Genomic DNA, 20374 nt, shown 5'->3' on the forward strand with positions numbered 1-20374 from the left:
GGTCAATAGTGTAACTATTTACAATGTGAGTCAATCCGGGGCCCTTCTTGCCCTGGTTGATCGTCTCAGTGTGAAAGCTGGTGTTGTTGAATCATTTGTTGGTCCCTCGCTGGGCTGCTGTGCAGCTGGCCTTGCTGGGCTGCCTGGTGTGTTGGACCCTGCTGGGCTGCTGTGGATGATGGGCTCCGCTTCGTGGTCAACCGTGGTGCCGGTGCTCGGGGATCAAAAAAGGTAGGGTCCAAGGTGGGTTGCTCAGGATAGTCCGTAAATCTGAGTTTGATTTGGTCCAAGTGTTTCTGGTGAATGAGTCCATTTGAAAGTTTGACCCGAAACACCTGACCACGACAATGCTGGGAAGCCACTTGGGACCTTGTCCATAATTCAATACAAATACAGGATCATTAATTTTAATCTCGTGTGAAACATTTGCGCTATCATGGTATGTACTTTGTTGAAGCCGCCTGCTCTCTACCTGTTCATGTAGATCAGGGTGAACTAACGAGAGTCTTGTCTTAAGTGCTCTTTTCACGAGCAGTTCAGCAGGTGGGATCCAGTGAGCAAGTGGGGTCTCGTGCGATAGCTAAGCAGGACTCGGGATAGGTGAGTCTGCAGTGAGCCTTCAGTTACTCTCTTCAAGCCTTGTTTGATGGTTTGCACTGCTCTCTCTGCCTGACCATTGGACGCTGGTTTGAACGGGGCAGATGTGACATGTTTGGTCCCGTTGCGGGTCATGAATTCTTTGAACTCAGCACTGGTAAAACATGGCCCGTTGTCGCTCACCAGGACATTGGGTAAACCGTGAGTGGCAAACATGGCCCGCAGGCTTTCAGTAGTGGCAGCAGACATGCTAGCCGACATTATCTCACATTCAATCCACTTGGAATACAACCACAAGGAACATTTTGCCCAAGAACGGGCCTGCATAGTCGAGGTGTACCCTAGACCACGGTTTGGAGGGCCAAGCCCATAAACTTAGCGCCGCCTCCCTGGGTACATTGCTTAGCTGCGAGTATGTATTACATCTGTGAACGCAGGACTCGAAGTCCGCATCGATACCGGGCCACGACACGTGGGATCTGGCTATCGCTTTCATTATCACGATGCCTGGGTGGGTACTGTGGGGGTCATTGATGAAGGTGCCTCTGTCCTTCTTGGGGACCACTACTCGATGGCCCCACAGAAGGCAGTCTGCTGTATAGAGATTCCATCTTTGCGCCGTTGGAACGGGTTTACCTCTTCCTGCATTTCCAGTGGGTCACTGGACCAGCTCCTGTAAAGCACACAGCTTTTGACTAGAGATAATAAGGGGTCCTGGCTTGTCCAGGTTTTGATCTGCCGGGCAGTGACGGGTGATTGCTCACTCTCAAATGCTTCCATAACCATGGCTAGATCTACAGGCTGCGCCATTTCCACCCCCGTGGTGGGCAATGGCAGCCTACTGAGAGCATCGGCGCAGTTTTCTGTGCCTGGCCTGTGACGGATGGCGTAGTTGTATGCGGACAACGTGAGCTCCCATCTCTGGATGCGGGCCGATGCATTGGTATTTATCCCTTTACTCTCGGAAAACAGGGATATAAATGGCTTATGGTCGGTTTCCAATTCGAATTTTAGCCCAAACAGGTATTGATGCATTTTCTTTACCCCATAGACACACGCTAATGCTTCTTTCTCAATCATGCTGTGGGCTCCCTCAGCCTTAGACAGACTCCTGGATGCATAGGCAATTGGTTGCAGTTTCCCAAAATCATTAGCTTGTTGCAATACACATCCGACGCCATATGACGACGCATCACATACTAGTACCAAACGCTTACATGGATCATACAACACAAGCAATTTGTTTGAGCATAACAATTTTCTCGCTTTTAAAAAGGCATTTTCTTGGCTTTTGCCCCAAACCTATTCGTCCCCTTTCCATAGTAATGCATGCAGTGGTTCTAACAGTGTGCTATGACCCGGTAAGAAGTTACCAAAGCAGTTCAGGAGTCCCAGAAACGACCGCAGCTCCGTCACGTTCTGTGGCCTCGGTGCGTTCTCGATTGCCTCAGTCTTCGCGTTGGTGGGCCTGATGCCGTCCGCCACAATCCTCCTTTCTACGAACTCCACTTCAGGCGCCAGGAAAACGCACTTCGAGCATTTTAACCTGAGCCCCCTGCGGTTGAGTCGACTAAGAACCTCCTCCAGGTGCTGCAGGTGCTCAACTGTGTTCCGACCTGTGACCAAGATGTCGTCCTGGAAGATCACAGTGTGCGGGACCGACTTCAGTAAGCTTTCCATGTTTCTCTGGAATATCACCGCCGCTGAACGGATTCCAAACGGGCATCTGTTATAAACAAAAAGACCTTTGTGCGTGTTGATGCAGGTGAGGGCCTTTGATGATTTCTTCAGTTCCTGCGTCATGTCGGCTGAAGTCAAATCCAGCTTCGTGACTGTCTTTCCTCCCGCCACGTTGCAAAGAGGTCGTCAGCCTTTGGTAGTGGGAGAAACGATTGATAGTTACTTTGTAATCACCACAGATTCTGACGGTGCCGTCTCCCTTGAGGACTGGCCCACTCGTTGAACTCGATCGGTGAAATAATGCCCTCTCTTTGCAGACGGTCTAGCTCGATCTCTACAGCATGTACGGTACTGCTCTCGCTTTGTGCTGGATGGGTCGCGCCCCCGGAATTAGGTGGATCTGCACTTTTGCTCCTTGGAATTTCCCGATGCCTGGTTCGAACAGCGATGGAGATTTGTTTAAGACCTGGGCACATGAAGTGTTGTCAGCGGGCGATAGCGTCGGATGTCGTCCCAGTTCCAGCGTATCTTTCCCAGCCAACTCCTGCCGAGCAGCGTGGGACCATCGCCCGGTACCACCCAGAGTGGTAGCTTGTGCACCGCTCCATCATAGGAGACCTTTACGGTAGCACTGCTGATTACAGGAATCAGTTCTTTTCTGTAAGTTCTTAGTTTCGTGCGAACTGGAGTTAAGACCTTGAGGCCTTGTTGCAGCATAGTCTTTCGAAAGTCTTTTTGCCCATGATGGACTGGCTCGCGCCTGTGTCCAGCTGACACCGGGAGTCCATTTAGTTCAACATTCAGCATTATCGGGGAGAATTTGTGGTGAATGTGTGCACCCCATGTACCTCTGCCTCCTCAGGTTCTGGTTTGTCGTGATCCTCCGTGGATCTGTCCTCCTCTGCAACATGGTGGTTTGCAGGTTTAGCAGTTCGCCTGCACACTCGTTGGAGGTGTCCCATTGTTCCACAGCCCTTGCAAATGTACCCTTTTAATCGGCATGAATGGAAACGATGATCACCCTCGCAGCGCCAACAAGGTGTTAATGGCCTTGCATTCATCACCCTTGATGGTGGACTCAGACATCTGCGGACGTGCAGCTGCAAGCATGTATCACCTGCCCTGTACGTTACGATTCAAAAACAACATTACTTTGTTCACAGTGCTTGTAGCAGCACTTGTGTGCTGAGAGATTTGCTTCGTATTGTCATTGGTGACAATGAATGCCTGGGCTATCGCTATGACCGTACTCAAGGTTGGGGTCTCTACAGTCAAAAGTTTGCGAAGTATGGTTTTGTGGCCAATGCCAAGCACAAAAAAGTCTCTGAGCATGTGCTCCAAATGTCCTTCCAATTCGCAATGACCTTCAAGGCGTCTCAGCTCGGTGACATAACTCACCACTTCCTGGCCTTCAGCCCTTTTGTTGGTGTGCAACCGGTACCTCGCCATCAGAACGCTTTCCTTCGGGTTCAAATGCTCTCGGACCAGTGTGCAAAATCATCGCACGATTTCTCCGTGGGTTTCGCTGGAGTGAGCAGATTCTCCATGAAGCCATACGGTGGTGCCCCACAGACGGCGAGGAGGATCGCCGTGTTCTCTTCCTCATCCTTCTCTTTCTCTTCTTTAGCTACAAAGTGTTGCTCGAGTCTCTTCACAAAAGTTTCCCAATCATCTCCCTCTGAGAATTTCTCCAGGATGTTCTCTGCATCTTTGGGTTCGCTATCTGTATCTCATCGTCAGTTGTGTGTGGAGAAAGAGTCGGGCTGAACACTGCGCTCAAAGTAAAGTATGACCGTAGTCTTTTATTGCAGGTCTCCAGAGTGCCTCTCCAACCTGTGAGGCCTCCTTAAATACCTGTGCTCCCAAGAGATTACGGAATCCCTTGGGACTCAAGGGGATGAGCCCTCTGGTGGCTGTACAGAGTAAATACAAGTTTACATATATAACAGTAGCGAGTTCCACATTCTCACCACTCTTTGGATAAAGAAGTTGGTTCTGAATTCCATATTGACTATCTTATATTGATGGCCTCTAGTTATGCTCTTCCCCACAAGTGGAAACATTCTCTGTGTCCACTCTATCAAAACCTTTCAAAATTAGGTCACCTCTCTGCCTTCTTTTTTCAAGAGAAAAGTGACCCAGCCTGTTCATCCTTTCCTGATATGGATACCCTCGCATTTTTGCACCCTCACCATGCCTCTATATCCTTTTATAATATGGCGACCAGAACTGTACACAGCTCACAGGATATTCACTGTTGGTTAGAAAAAAACTTGATGGTAAAGAATCCACTTTGCTTTGAAGGTCAGATTATCCTTTCACCCTGCTCTATCCATTCTAAGAGGTGCTATCTCGAGTCCCTACCTGCAGAGGGTGAAAAAGCATCTTTCTTAGCTTTATTGTTGAGAAAGGAAGTTTTAATAAAAATGTCAAATTATATACATGGTTCATCAGCATGAACTAACAGGTAATCAACTGAAAACGATTTTTGAATGTAACTTGACTACTTGGACTAATGTGATATTAAAAAAAAAGCTGTTAGAATGGAACAAAGAGTTTTTGACATAACTATTGCCAGATCCTGGGGAACGTAACCAGGTCTGGTCGGAATCTCATCAGATACTGGACAGTGATGATACTCTCCTTTTAAATAAAACAGATAGGACAATGGTTCTAAAATGATCAACTGATTGAATAGCACAGCTGGTTTCATAACCTAATAACATTGATGAGTTTTTGCTCTTAGAATCTTTAAATCACCAATTCCTTTACTTTATTGGTATATTCAAAGTTTTATAGAACTGATATTGCAGCAAGTGAAGAAATCGCAAAGTTTCTGTTTAAAGAATGGACTCACTCGAGAATATTTTTGTGGATTTTATGGGGTCACCCTGCACAGATATGTGAAATATAGAAACATAGAAAATAGGTGCAGGAGTAGGCCATTTGGCCCTTCAAGCCTGCACCACCATTCGATAAGATCATGGCTGATCATTCACCTCAATACCCCTTTCCTGCTTTCTCTCCATACCCCTTGATCCCTTTAGCCGTAAGGGCCATATCTAACTCCCCCTTGAATATATCCAATGAACTGGCATCAACAATTCCACCATATTATGGTCACTCTTCCCCAAGGGGCCTCGCACAACAAGATTGCTAATTAGTCCCTTCTCATTACTCATCACCCAGTCTAGGATGGCCAGCTCTCTAGTTGGTTCCTCAACATATTGGTCAAGAAAACCATCCCTAATACACTCCAGGAAATCCTCCTCCACCGTATTGCTACCAGTTTGGTTAGCCCAATCTATATGTAGATTAAAGTCGTCCATGATAACTGCTGTACCTTTATTATACGCATCCCTAATTTCTTGTTTGATGCGGTCCCCAACCTCACTACTACTGTTTGGTGGTCTGTACACAACTCCCACTAGCATTTTCTGTCCTTTGGTATTCCGCAGCTCCATCCATACATATTCCACATCATCCAAGCTAATGTCCTTCCTTTCTATTGCATTAATTTCCTCTTTAATCAGCAACACGACCCCACTTCCTTTTCCTTTCTGTCTATCCCTGTTGAATACCCCTGGATGTTGAGTTCCCAGCCTTGGTCACCCTGGAGCCATGTCTCCATAATCCCAATTATATCACATTCATTAATTGCTGCCTGTGCAGTTAATTCGTCCACCTTGTCATGAATACTCCTCGCATTGAGGCACAGAGCCTTCAGGCTTGTCTTTTTAACACACTTTGCCCTTTTAAAACTTTGCTGCAATGTGGCCCTTTTTGATTTTTGCCTTGAGTTTCTGTCCTCCACTTTTACTTTTCTTCTTTCTATCTTTTGCTTCTGCCCCCATTCTACTTCCCTCTGTCTTCCTGCATAGGTACCCATCCGCCTGCCATATTAGTTTAACCCCTCCCCAACAGCACTAGCAAACACTTCCCCATGGACAATGGTTCCGGTCCTGCCCAGGTGCAGACCGTCTGGTTTGTACTGGTCCCATCTCCCCTAGAACCGGTTCCAATGTCCCAGGAATTTGAATCCCTCCCTTCTGCACCACTCTTCAAGCCACGTATTCATCTGAGCTATCCTGCGTTTCCTACTCTGGAGGGAGAGAGAAAATTCAGAATTATAGACCGGTCAGCCTGACATCGGTAGTGGGTAAAATGATGGAATCAATTATTAAGGATGTCATAGCAGTGCATTTGGAAAGAGCTGACATGATAGGTCCAAGTCAGCATGGATTTGTGAAAGGGAAATCATGCTTGACAAATCTTCTGGAATTTTTTGAGGATGTTTCCAGTAGAATGGACAAGGGAGACCCAGCTGATGGCTTTCGACAAGGTCCCACACAAGAGATTAATGTGCAAAGTTAAAGCACATGGGATTGGGGGTAGTGTGCTGACATGGATTGAGAACTGGTTGGCAGAAAGGAAGCCAAGAGTAGGAGTAAATGAGTACTTTTCAGAATGGCAGGCAGTGGCTAATGGGGTACCGCAAGGTTCTGTGCTGGGGCCTCAGCTGTTTACATTGTACATTAATGATTTAGACGAGGGGATTAAATGTAGTATCTCCAAATTTGCGGATGACACTAAGTTGGGTGGCAGTGTGAGCTGCGAGGAGGATGCTATGAGGCTGCAGAGTGACTTGGATAGGTTAGGTGAGTGGGCAAATGCATGGCAGATGAAGTATAATGTGGATAAATGTGAGGTTATCCACTTTGGTGGTAAAAACAGAGACAGACTATTATTTGAATGGTGACAGATTAGAAAAAGGGGAGGTGCAACGAGACCTGGGTGTCATGGTACATCAGTCATTGAAGGTTGGCATGCAGGTACAGCAGGCGGTTAAGAAAGCAAATGGCATGTTGGCCTTCATAGCGAGGGGATTTGAGTACAGGGGCAGGGAGGTGTTACTACAGTTGTACAGGGCCTTGGTGAGGCCACAACTGGAGTATTGTGTACAGTTTTGGTCTCCTAACTTGAGGAAGGACATTCTTGCTATTGAGGGAGTGCAGCGAAGGTTCACCAGACTGATTCCCGGGATGGCGGGACTGACATATCAAGAAAGATTGGATCAACTGGGCTTGTATTCACTGGAGTTCAGAAGAATGAGAGGGGATCTCATAGAAACGTTTCAAATTCTGACGGGTTTAGACAGGTTCGATGCAAGAAGAATGTTCCCAATGTTGGGGAAGTCCAGAACCAGGGGTCACAGTCTTAGGATAAGGGGTAAGCCATTTAGGACCAAGATGAGGAGAAACTTCTTCACCCAGAGAGTGGTGAATCTGTGGAATTCTCTACCATAGAAAGTTGTTGAGGCCAATTCACTAAATATATTCAAAAAGGAGTTAGATGTAGTCCTTACTATTAGGGGGATCAAGGGGTATGGCGAGAAAGCAGGAATGGGGTACTGAAGTTGCATGTTCTGCCATGAACTCATTGAATGGCGGTGCAGATTCGAAGGACTATATGGCCTACGCCTGCACCTATTTTCTATGTTTCTATGTTAAAACTCCAGAGACTGCATGGCAGTTAGCTGTGACAAAAGAACTGTCAGTCATCCATTGACAAAAGAGCTGTCGGCCAGGAAGGGTGCCATTGACAAAGCCACTCTAATATGCAAAAGCACCTCTCACCTCCATCTCAGAAGGAAAAGCAGAACAATGAACCCACTTGCCTGGCCAGCCAAGGAAGAGCTGGGTGTTGCCCAACACAAAAACTGAGAGAGATGGCCAGATTAAGGGACATCAGCCCAATCCATGTGGGTTGGATGGCCCATCACTGACTAAGTACCCGTGCTTAGAAACAAAGGGATGTTAAAGATTGATGGGAAAGATAGGGGTAGCAAGACTCTCATCATAAAGACAGGGTCTTTTCCACTATATTTTTAGCTTGGAGCTTGGAGTGAAGCTTGGAGCTTGCAGCTTGTATCTAGAGAGAGCCCTCTCTCCCTCTCGCTCTCGCTCCACCAAGACCGATGTACCAGAGGAAGAGGCCGCAGTACCGCAGAAGAAGCCACCAAGACTGAAGACCAGGCAGTGACTTCCCACAGCTGAGCTGAGAAAGGAAATCGGCTGCGTGTGGTGGTGAGCATGGTCGCGAGTGTCCCAAGCCAGTAACCAGATATCCCAGGCGAGCTGGGTAAGGGCTCAGGGTTTTCTCAGAAGTGAAGCTTTTCAGGGCTATTCTGGGGAGGGTAATTCGTTGGTAGGGGTAGAGTTAGAATCCATCAGAGAATTACTGCATGTTACTCGGTCTCATTTCTGTACTGTATGTATATTGTTTGTAACCTGGATTTTATTCTCCACCGAGACAGTGATTGCGTTTAGGTAGTGCATGTTTTAGCCAGTGTATGTTAGACCAAATAAATATAAGTACGATTTTACACCAAAGCATTCCTGTCCGTGACTCATTTCATTTACACTCTGGATAATAATTCCCGGGTCTAGAACTTTCGTAAGGCGGGGCGATTCGAACTGTCCGTCTAGCAATTGGGCTAGGATCAAAACCGCTTACACAAAAGACAGCATAGCAGAACTAATTGGTTCTTACAGTATTCCACATTGCAAAATAGTGCATCAGTAGTCATAAAGTTATCCTATAAATGTGTATGGAGCAAGCTCGGACTCGATGTGGTTTATAGGCACTTACATATGTTTAATGTCATTTTTCTGTAATGTGCTTCCCAACTTACCTCCATTATTCAAATAACCATTGTATAAAATCCTGCTTTGGTAAATTATCCAAATAATGAAACCATTGAGAGTTTAAAAAAATGTTCAAATAACCTTATAATCACACATCATAAAAATAAATCTCAATATATAACACTAACAGGAAACTAGTGGTCAGGTATTATTCATCACAATATTTCACTTACCACACCAAGCTTTTCAGAAGCATTAGCCTTCCACAAACGGATATTCATTTCATCAGAGCCACATAGTATGTACTTGTTGTCAGCAGACCACTTTACACACATAACGTGCTGCATACGTTTTGTATGGTATACCTCCCTAGAGAATAAAATGCTTGTATTAATAGAAATTTACTTTACAGCCAGCATTACTATTTGAAACAGAAGTCAGATATGAAAAAAAGAAAAGGTTACTTATGGATAAAACACACAAAGAAATGCACCTACAGTTGTTGCTGCCATCAGTGAAGTAAATAGAAAGTGATAAATTAAAATTGTTTTCAATCCACATCCATTCCCATTAATGGTATATTTGCTCAAAAGCTTTGTCCATGTGAGAAATTTTACACCCATATTACACAATCCCTTTCTATACAATTTGTTCAGTTTCATTCATTTCTGCCACCCGTCACACTGCAAGTTAAAATAACCAGGATTTACATGTAATGCAAAATATTTACATTGCTAAGAGTATTTGAAAACTATTGAGACACATATCAAAACCTGTGAATTCCTGAAATGCGGATAAAATAATGGGGAAATGGGCATTTTTATTGTTGGCATTGAGTGCATTTACTGCATTCATATGAAGTTAGATTCAAGGTAGATTTAAGGAAAATGCCATTATCCAATATCAACAAATGCAGGACCAGTTAAGAGGAGACTTTTAAGCAAATACTGTTCCACTGCTTTAAAAAAAAATGTACAATGGCAAAGTATATTTTTCCTCAAGTTCAGCAGTGTCACCTGTTCAAAATCAACATGAAATAGATTAATAAATCTACTTTCAAGTTTAAGCAATTTCGATGATTAAGTTTATAAAGATTAAATACCTCACTTAGTAATTAAAGTGAATTAAAACTATAGAAAGCCAGATACATGGTTTTTACTATTCAGCCATAAATGCCGCAGTCTTTTGACTTTGGTCCCAGAGATCCGTATCTGTGGAAAATGTAATGCCCAGTCACAATGAGGTTATTTTCGTCAGGGAAGCACAAGCAATTAATTTAAATATTTTACTTTACTGTTGGTGGGAGGATGAGCAGAAGTTTGTTTTTCTTAAACCTTAATTCAATTATAAGAAAATGATTAAAATGGTTAAAGTCAACATGTACAAAGCTATCATCTTATGCATTCAAGATGGTGTTTAAAAACTACTTCATAAAAAAAATGTACAATGGCAAAGTATATTTTTCCTCAAGTTCAGCAGTGTCACCTGTTCAAAATCAACATGAAATAGATTAATAAATCTACTTTCAAATTTAAGCAATTTCAATGATTAAGTTTATAAAGATTAAATACCTCACTTAGTAATTAAAGTGAATTAAAACTATAGAAAGCCAGATACATGGTTTTTACTATTCAGCCATAAATGCCGCAGTCGTTTGACTTTGGTCCCAGAGATCCGTATCTCGAGCTTGCATGACATGGTCATAAGTGTCTGTCATGCTGATGGTGGCTGTTTACCTGGTGTTACCAATTTAAATCTCTGCCCCACTCCTCCGACCTCAACCTCCTACACTTCAAATGAAGCTCAACGTAAGCTAGAAGAACAGCATCTCATCTTTCGATAAGGCACTTTACAACCTTCTGGACTCAATACGGAGTTCGACATCTTCAGATTATAACCACTGCTCCCATTTCTTTGGACAGCAGGTGCTTGTAATTATTCTGCTGTTGCCATTTACAGTTCCTCTAGACTCATATTTTGTTTATTTACTTGTCCCATTATCACCCCCTTCTTCCTTGCACCATCATCCCTTTTGTCATTTAATCACTTCTGCCCTCCACCCACTCACAGAATTAGCCTCTTGTTCTTTCCTTCTCTCCGGCCCCCCTTTCCCTGCCACTGTACTGGCTTAAAACCTGTTACATTGATAACATTTTCCAGGTCTGATGAAAGGTCATCAATCTGAAACATCATCAACGTGAAATGTTAACTTGGTTTCTCTCTCCACAGATGCTGCCTGACCTGCTGAGTATTTCCAGCATTTTCTGTTTCTATTTCAGTGAAGATGGCGCTTGTATAACTGATCTAAATTTCTTATGCTTGTGTTGAATATGTTGATGAATTGTTAAAATAATTTAGGACAGATGTCAGATGTTCATAAAAAAGTGAATAACTTATAGATTTCCAATACCAGCAGTGGACAGGAAAACTCTTGAATCGTTTAAGAAACAATTGGATGCTGATACTGGGGACCTCTAGGATTTCTATGGATGAATTAATATGGGCTGAATGGCTTGCTTCATCCTTAATTATGTGAATTACTAATACATTGAACCCTGTTTCGTCCTGTCCTGGGCATGTCCGATATGAAGAAATGGCTGCCGTGGTCTTTTCAGTTGTCATTATGCAAGAGCAAAACTAGACCAGTGTATGGAATCACAGTAAACCAGAGAGATAAACCAAAATCTCAACCAATTTCTACTCATATTACAAAAAAAAGGGAAAAGTACAACTTGTTCACTCGTGTATGGTGTCATGAAGCCTTTCTAGCAAGCCACTCATCTTCTTTTGAAACATAACCTCAATACTTTTTAAGTCAAAACAACCCTCTTATGTAACAACAAAAATGGAACACTGGCAACTTATTTTAAAACATTACCGATTGTTGAGATATCTAAACACTAAACTACTACAAGGTACAAATGTTTTGCATTGCTGTTCAAACATTCTAAACAGGAAAAAAAATTACAGAAAATTCATTCCATCTATACATTAAAAGTAATAATTGGAATGGGAATCAAATTTTGCAAAAAAAATTGCTGAGAGTTTGGTAAAATAATCTTGTTTAAACTCGCAATGCAAGGCCCTTGTTTACGCTGACCACTGAAAAGTACATTAGTCTGTGCTCAGCAAACTGGAAATTCCTGCTAAATCATGGTCAAAGGCTTTTAAAAGCTGTATTAAAATCAATATGCAATATCACTGATCAATGGTGTACACTATTTTTGTTTTGACTTCAGTATTAGTGCTGCTAAATTAATATCTACAAAGAACAAATTAGTGATATTATAGCATTCTTTTATAAATTACGTAAAGGCTGAGGAGCGAAAGAGATTTGTGTTTAATAATTATCGCCACTCCGACAAATAGGTTCTACAGAATAAATCCACAATATGAAAATTCTTCAATCTATAACTAAACTTCACTTTCTAAAATGAAAATGTCTGTTTAAAACTACAATATACTTACAGAAAACACTGAGTTTTGATACTCAGTGTTGATTGTTTTAATTAGCCCCCAAAGTAGTATCCTTCATCAGAGTAGCTCTTTACACTTTCCATTTTATAAATAGAACCTAAAAAATTAGTTCAAATATAAGGAATTGCACAGTATTGGAAAGTTCCATCCTCAGGGTAGTAATTTATCCAGTCACTGATATTTAGCTAAAATCACTTTTGTTGTTTCAACCTTCCTTCTCCCCCACTTCAGAGACTTGAGAACATAATCTCGGCTAACACTTCAGTGCAATATTGTTGGAGTGCTGCACTGTCGGAGGTGCCATCTTTCAGATGAGATGTCTGCCCTGTCGCATGGACTTCAAAGATCCCATGGCACTATTTGAAGAGGAACAGTGGAGTTCTCGCAATGCCCTGGCCAATATTCATACCTCCACCAACACACCACTAAAACTGATATTCTGCTCATTTATCTCATCATTGTTTATGGGAGCTTGCTGTGCACAAATTGACCGTCACATTTACTACATTACAACAGCAACTATACTTCAGAAGTATTTCATTAGCTGTGAAGTGTTTTGGAACATCTTGAGGACGTGAAAAGTGCTATGCAAATGCAAGTTCTTTCTTTACATCTGGCTACCTTATATGCTTTGGCTTCTTAAACTCTCATTTCATATTTTCTCTACATTGTTCATATGAAAGGTTCAACACCCAAAATGTTGACTTGTGTTCTCAATAGATTTTGCCTGACCTGCTGAGTGTTTCTAGCATTTTTCTGTTTCATTTCAGATATTCAACATTTCCAGGTTTTTTTGCTAGCTATTTTTGTATTTTCAACTTTACGGGAAATTGCTGCACAATTCAGTCCGACGCAAACTTCCGGTTTAGCACTCCAGGAGGGAAGTGGAGCGCTAAATCAAGTGTTACCCCTTCCCTTGGAACACTAAATGGAGCAAGAGGAGTGGTAACGGTAGAGCGCTGCACAATGTCCCGTGCAGCGCTGCCAGATTCACAGGCTCCTTCCCTCCCTTAAAGGGAAGGGCCATTGCTGAGGTGATTTCAAGGCAAGGCTGGGAATGGTGGGCACCTGCGATCCACGAAGAGCAGCCCCAAGCACTCTAAAAGGGTGCAGAGCTGTTCGATCACAGCATAGGAAAAATTGAAAAAACAGCACACAGGAGCAAGAACAACATTTTGGCTACCTGACCACCACTGCCTTTAATTACCGTTCCCCAAGCGGCTGGCTGAGGTCACAACACCTCCTGTAGCTGTCATTATCGACGCCTGGCGATGCTGCAAGGGGCAGAAGCGAATTTAAGATCTGGGGCAATAACGAGACGCTACGCACCGGATGACGTCAAGATCTCTGGAGCGCAGGAGATCGAGGTGGTAAGGGTTAGCGCCACCCACCATGCAAGTTCACACGCGTCAGAATTCCACCGCGCCCCATCAGTAAGCTGTTAGCGCCTCCGTGGGCGATAATGGGGCGCTAACGGGAGGCGCAAAGGAGGTAAATTTCTCCCCCTTGTTTACTTTCACTTCTTTCATTGAAATTAGGCGATTCTACCGGTTTAAGTGGCAACAGTGCAGCAGTAGTAACATTCTCTCTCAGGAAGAAATGTTTTGTGTATATACATATAAACATTGTTTTGCTGGTTAATTGAGAAATATTATAATTTAGCTATTAACTTTAAGAGTTTTATAATTCCAATTAGTTCCTGAAACACAGTATTTAATCATGGGAAGGGATGTATTGCAGAATTGTTGCAAAAAAGTGGAAAGAATAGAAAATTACATAGTATAGCACCGAAACAGGCCATTTGGCCTAAGTGGTCCATGCTTATGTTCCACACAAGCCTCTCCCACCCCTCTCATCTAGCCCCATCAACATAACCTCTTTTCTCCCTCGTGTGTTTATCTAGCTTCCCCTTAAATGCTATGTTAGTTGCCTCAACTGGTCGTCGTGGTAGCAAGTTCCACATTCTAACCACTCTCTGGGTAAAAAATACTAGCTGATAAGGGAACAAGCAAGAGGATTAATTTCTTTAGTCAGATAGATGGCTTTTGGCAATTCATTAGTGTTACCCTTTGCGATTGTTCGTGGCTGGCAGGCGTGCAAAGAGTCGCATAGGCTGTAATTACAAGCCTTAAAAAGGACAGCTAGCAGCCTAGAGATGACAGCTACAGTCAAAGTAGAACATCTTCTGGCACCTCGCGGATTTGGTAACTATCAATCAGTTTAGTTTGAAGATACAGCTAGTTAGATTAAGAACTTTACATGTACTGTCTCATTATATGAATTTTGTATTAAGTAAATAATAATTCTTGTAGAGCTTCTTCCATAGTCTATGAATTATATTATTGTGGAATCTACATTTTAAAAATAAAGCCTGACCTTATAGGACTAATGGGAAGGAGAAAACACGAGAGGCAGTGTCTATGGAATAACATGAAACCTATTTAACAGAAAAACAGGAGAATTGTTAGATGGTTGTGTTCCATTCTTATTTTTCTAAATCGTAGCCAGAGAATCACCTGCAATGGCTTCTTTTCCCGCTCCCACATCGTTACCTCTGGTGTCCCCCAAGGATCTATTCTTGGAGCCCTCTTATTTCTCTTCTACATGCTGCCCCACAGCAACATCATCTGAAAATACAGCGCCAGTTTCCACATGTATGCTATAGATGCCCAGCTCTACCACCACCACTTCTCTCAACTGTCTCAAAATTGTCACACTGCTTGTCCGACATCCAGTACTGAATGAGCAGAAATTTTCTCTAACTAAATATTGGGAAGACTGAAGCCACTCTCTTCGGTCCCCGCCACAAACTCATTCCTTAGCTACTGACTCCATCCCTCTCCCTAACAGCTGTCTAAGACTGAACCAGACTGTTCGCAATCTTGGTGTCATATTTGACCCTGATGTTAGCTTCCGACCACATATCCATGCCATCACCAAGACAGCCTATTTCCACCTGACACCTAACATCGCCTGACTCCGCCCCTGCCTCAGCTCATCTGCTGCTGAAACCCTCATCCATGCCTTTTGTTACCTTTAGACTTGACTATTCCAATGCGCTCCTGGCTGGCCTCCCATGTGCTATCCTATGTAAACTTGGTCATCCAAAACTTGGCTGCTCATGTCCTAACTTGCACCAAGTCCCATGCACCCATCACTCCTGTGCTCGCTGACCTACATTGACTCCCAGTTAACACCCCCCACCCCCCCGCTCATGAGATATCCGCGCTCTTGTAAGTCTGGCCCCTTGAGCATCCCTGATTTTAAATTGCTCAACCATTGGTGGCTATGCCTTCAGCTGCAAAGTCCCATGCTCTGGAATTCCCTCCCTAAACCTCTCCACCTCTTTTTATTTCTTTAAGACACGTGTTAAAAGCTACCTCTTTCATCTGCCCTAATTTCTCCTCATTTGTCTAGGTATCAAATTTTATTTTGTAACATTCCTGTGAAGTGCCTTGGGATGTTATACTATCTTAAAGGCGCTACATAAATAGAAGTTGTTGTAATGTTATGTTCCCAGCTATGCTTACATTCATCCTCTAAAATCATCAATTTCAAAGGATATAATTTTCTGCAAATTAAAAAAAATACTTCAGGAATGTGGCCAACATTGACAAGGCTACATTAATTGCCCATCCCTATTTGCCTCCGAGAAGATGGTAATAGGCCTGTACCTTGAACAACTTTAGTCCTTGCGCTGCTGGTGCTTCCATGATGGTGTTAAGTACAGAATTTTAAGCTACTAACCCACCAACGATGAAAGAACAGATATCTATCAAAGTCAGGATGGTGTTGGACTTGGAGGGGAACTTGAAGGCGATGGTGTTCCCATGAGATTGTTGCTCTTGGCCTTTTTGCTGATAAGTTTGCAGGGGAGGGAGTTCCTGTCGAGGCAATCTTGGTAAGTCACTGCAGTGCATCCTGTAGATAGTACATAACTGTATCCGGTGACTAATGGTGGAAGGGATGGATATAGAATCCAGTAGCTGCAGTGCACATTGCAAGTCCTGGATGGTGAAGAGCTTCTTGAATATTGCTGCAGCTGTACTCATTCAGGCTGAGTGACTTGGATGGTTGAGAGGCTTTGAGGATTTGTAGCTGAATCACTCATCGCAGAGTACCTAGACTCTGCCTGCTCATGTAGCCATGGTGTTACTATTGGTGAGATAAGTTTCTGATCAATGGTAACCCCCAGGATGTTGATGATCGCATAAGTAGCAATAGTGGTGCTGTTGAAAGTCATGGGAAGTGGTTGGACTGTTTCTTCTTGGAGATGGGTAGTGTTTGGCACTTATGGCACAAATGTTACCTGCCACTTGTCAGCCCAAGTGTGGATGTTGTCCAGGTCTTGCTGTAGGCTGGCATTGGCTTCATTATCAGGAGATGTGAATGGCGCAAAACACTGTAGAATTGTTAGCAAAAAGCCCACTCCTGACCTCATGGTGGAAGGAAGGACAATGATGAAGCAGCCGAGGATGCTGTCCTGAGGACCTCCTGCAACAATGTCCTGAGTCTGTGATGATCGGCACACAACAACTATGGCCATCTTCCTTTGTGTCAGCTATTCTCCTGTTTCTGGAAGGTTTTTCCGTGGCCCACATTGCACAAGTTTTGCTAGGGTCCTTTGGTGCCACACTTGGTTGAATGCTGCCTTGATGTTAAAACAATTATCTCTCCTAGGACATTCAACTCATATTCATGCCTGGAGCAAGAACTGCTATACAGATCTTCAGCATTGCAGCCAGGATGTTATCAGGGCCCATAATCTTGGCTGTGTTTATTACACTCTTCGTGACATTTGGAGTTAAGTGATTTGGCTAAACACTGGCATCTATGATGGCAGGGTCCTTGAGAGGGGTCGTTCTAATAGCACTTGTGGTTCGAGGTTTGCAAACACTTCAGCTTTGTCCCTTGCAAACACATGCTGGGGTTGTTCATGGAGCCTCCTCTTACCCATCAGTTGCCTGATAATCCACCACTATTTTTGACTGACTGTGGAAGGGTCTCAGAGGTTTGCACTGATGCATTGGTTGTAGTCAATGTTCCCCTTAAGTTTTTTTGGCTGAGTGGCCCATTCAGTTTATAACATCGGAACATTGGTTGTGGTGCTGCTTAACTGTCTATAACACGCTTCTTTTGGTGTTACCATACAGGTGGGCCCTGTGCTGTAGCTTCACTAGGTTGGTACCTAATCTAAGGGATGCCCGATGCTGTTCCTGCATGCCTTTCTACACTCCCCATTGAAACAGATTTTGTCTCCCGACTTGATGATGGAGAAATGAGTGATATGTTGGGTCAGAAGGTTACAAACTGTGATGGCATACAATTCTGCCGCTGCTGAATGCCCACAACACCTCATGGATATTCCCAGTTTTGAACTTCAAGATCTGTCTTTAGTCTGTCTCACTTAGCATGGCAGTAGTAAGTTGTAGGGTCTCCCTACGGTGAAGATGAGACTTTGTCTTCACAAGGACTGTGCTCTGGTTACTGTTACCAATACTATTGTGGTAACCAGGTTTGCAATAGGTAGGTTAGTGAAGGTGAGATCTATTAGATTACTGCCTCGTGTTGCTTCCCTCACCCCCTGATGCAGGCCCAGTCTAGCTGTTACATTCAGTCAATGGTGGTACTACTGAGCTATGCTTGGTGATAGTAGACATTTAAGTCTTCCACCCAGAGTACATTCTGTGCCCTTACTTTTCACAGTACTGCCGCAAAGGAGTGTTCAAATTTGAGGAGTGCTAATTCATCAGGTGTGCGGCAGAAGGAATGGTAGATGATAATCAGTAGGAGTTTTCCATGGCCTTCGTTTGACCTGAGGCTACAGGACTCTATTCTCTGGAGTCAAATGCAAGGTTTCCCAGGGCCATACCAACCCAACTGCTTACCACTGGTGGGTCTATTCCACTAGTGAGACTTTAAATATATTTTGAAGGGGCTGCGCGGCCCCCCCAAAAAAATTATAGGGGAACATTGGTTATGTCACCTTGTTCTGGACTCCCCCAAAGAAAATAGTTTCTCTATCTATCCCATCAAATCCTTTTACCATCTTAATCACATGCATTTCAACATTTGTAGAGTAGCATGACTAAATCATATCAATCTCTTCTCTCCTCCAGGGCCATCACATGAAGAAAACACGCTCCTGTCCAGAGATGAAGATGCCATAGAGGAGCTCATTCCTGCTGAGGGCATCATCATCATAGGTGGTCCCTCGAACGAGGATGACTTGCTTCCACATGAGTTCACAGATGTTTCAATGAAGGACCAGATATTCCAGTCATGAACTCCAATTGAAGAGATGGAAGATGCCTGCGCGTGGATTTAAAAAAAAATGCGTGGCGACACCACACGGGCTTGACAGAACTAGGCCTTTATCCAGTGGCAAAGGTTAACCAGGACGACTGGAGACCTGTTCTGCTGCACGGACCTAGTGCGCACACATATCGCAGTGTGGGCTGGCCCGTGCTCTCGGCTCTTCTGTGCCCTGTACCCTCATTTGCCGCACCTCCGTCACAATCTCTCACTGCTCCTCCACCACAAACAATCGCCGCTCCTCCGCCACGATCTCTCACCGCTCATCCGCCCCGACCTTCCCGCTCCTCCACTGCACCTGGGCCCTGCCGATGCTTCTGCCCACGCCCCAAATGCCGACCTGGGTTTTGATGATGTCACCCAGTCGCCCACCTCTAAATACACTTGTAACAGCTCACGCTGGAAGTTGTAGTGGTATGCTCTTTTATCCTCCTGACCTGCGGTGGTGTCCTCTTGCAGGTGGGGGTGGCCTGAGGGCACACCATCACAGGAGACATACATTGCAGACGCCAACAGTGACACGAGCACATCGGTGGGTCCTCTTTGACAGCAAAGTAGGATGTTATCTGGTGAATTGTATGGCAGAGAGTGGTGGGAGGGACACCTGTGGAGAATCCTCATCAGAGGGTGCCAAGTCACTAGGCCAGCAGGAGGGGGGTTGGTCATTGGTAATGTGTGGCCACCAGGTCTTCTTGTAGGAGGTCATCTCCAGGCTCTGCTCAGCTGGACAGAAATGCTGAACCCGGGGTGGGGGGTGCGGCTGGCAAAGAAAATGAGAATGGTAGGCCCAGCAGCAACTGCACGAGGTACTGGCTGTCCTGCCAGGCACCCTCTCCACAATGGCACAGGGGATGGAGGAGTCCAGCTCAAATATTTGTGGAGTGATGCCACAGGCCCTGTGAAAGATATAATGTTCTATTGGGAGTCCTGCTGCCTTGTAGAGGTTGAATCACGGCACACAGACGAGTGCCAGCAGGCCCAGGTACCGAACGTCCAAACTTTCTCTGCTGACATGGCTACTGGCTTCCACATGAAAGCAAATAGATTGGCGTGGGCTTCTACGGCATCAGTGATCTCCTCCAAGCTGCTCTCCTACAAAGAGGCAAGAATCACATGCCACTGGTGGAGGAGAGGGAGCATTGTGACAAGGAGATAAAATGCGGACTCCTCTCACATCTCACTAGTTTCTTCCCAACTCCCCCCAATCAGTACCCGAAGTGCTACACCCCTCTCCTGTTGGCTCAATGACTTTCACAGCCACTGGTAATGCGTGGCCACCAAGTCCAGCAGGTCTTCTTGTAAGAGGTTGCAGAGGTCTGCGACCATCTAACATGACAATCCCAGCCTTCAGAAGCACTGCTCTGCCGACAAGTCAAGGAAGCTAAGCCTCTGCCTGTAGACCCAATTAGGTGGGTAGGACCTTCTGCAAGCTCGCCCCTCTGTTGCTCCCTTCTCTGCTGCCCAGCTGCAACTCCCTCCACAGCATACCCTTGCTGCTGGTGATTCTCATTCACTACTTCTTCCTCAATCCAGAGCAGCCACCAAACATGATCTTCTCCCTCTGAATACCTCCAAACTCTTAAAGAACTCTCTCATACCAAGTACTTTCACCAAACCATGTCCTACAGGGAACTGAGAAAGAAACTTCGAACCTTTAT

The 20374-nt window shown here is 44.4% G+C and overlaps 1 protein-coding gene across 1 annotated transcript in view; it reads right to left on the bottom strand.

Annotated features, from left to right (window-relative positions):
• The window catches only part of dcaf13 (ddb1 and cul4 associated factor 13), a 128481-nt gene that overhangs the window by 46166 nt on the left and 61941 nt on the right, over positions 1–20374 (bottom strand). The window contains exon 9 of the mRNA XM_070888462.1: positions 9158–9293. Within this exon, the coding sequence (XP_070744563.1) occupies positions 9158–9293 (136 nt within the window). The remainder of the gene's footprint in view (positions 1–9157; positions 9294–20374) is intronic.

The sequence above is a fragment of the Pristiophorus japonicus genome, chromosome 1, assembly GCF_044704955.1.
Source record: "Pristiophorus japonicus isolate sPriJap1 chromosome 1, sPriJap1.hap1, whole genome shotgun sequence".
NCBI lineage: Eukaryota > Metazoa > Chordata > Chondrichthyes > Pristiophoridae > Pristiophorus > Pristiophorus japonicus.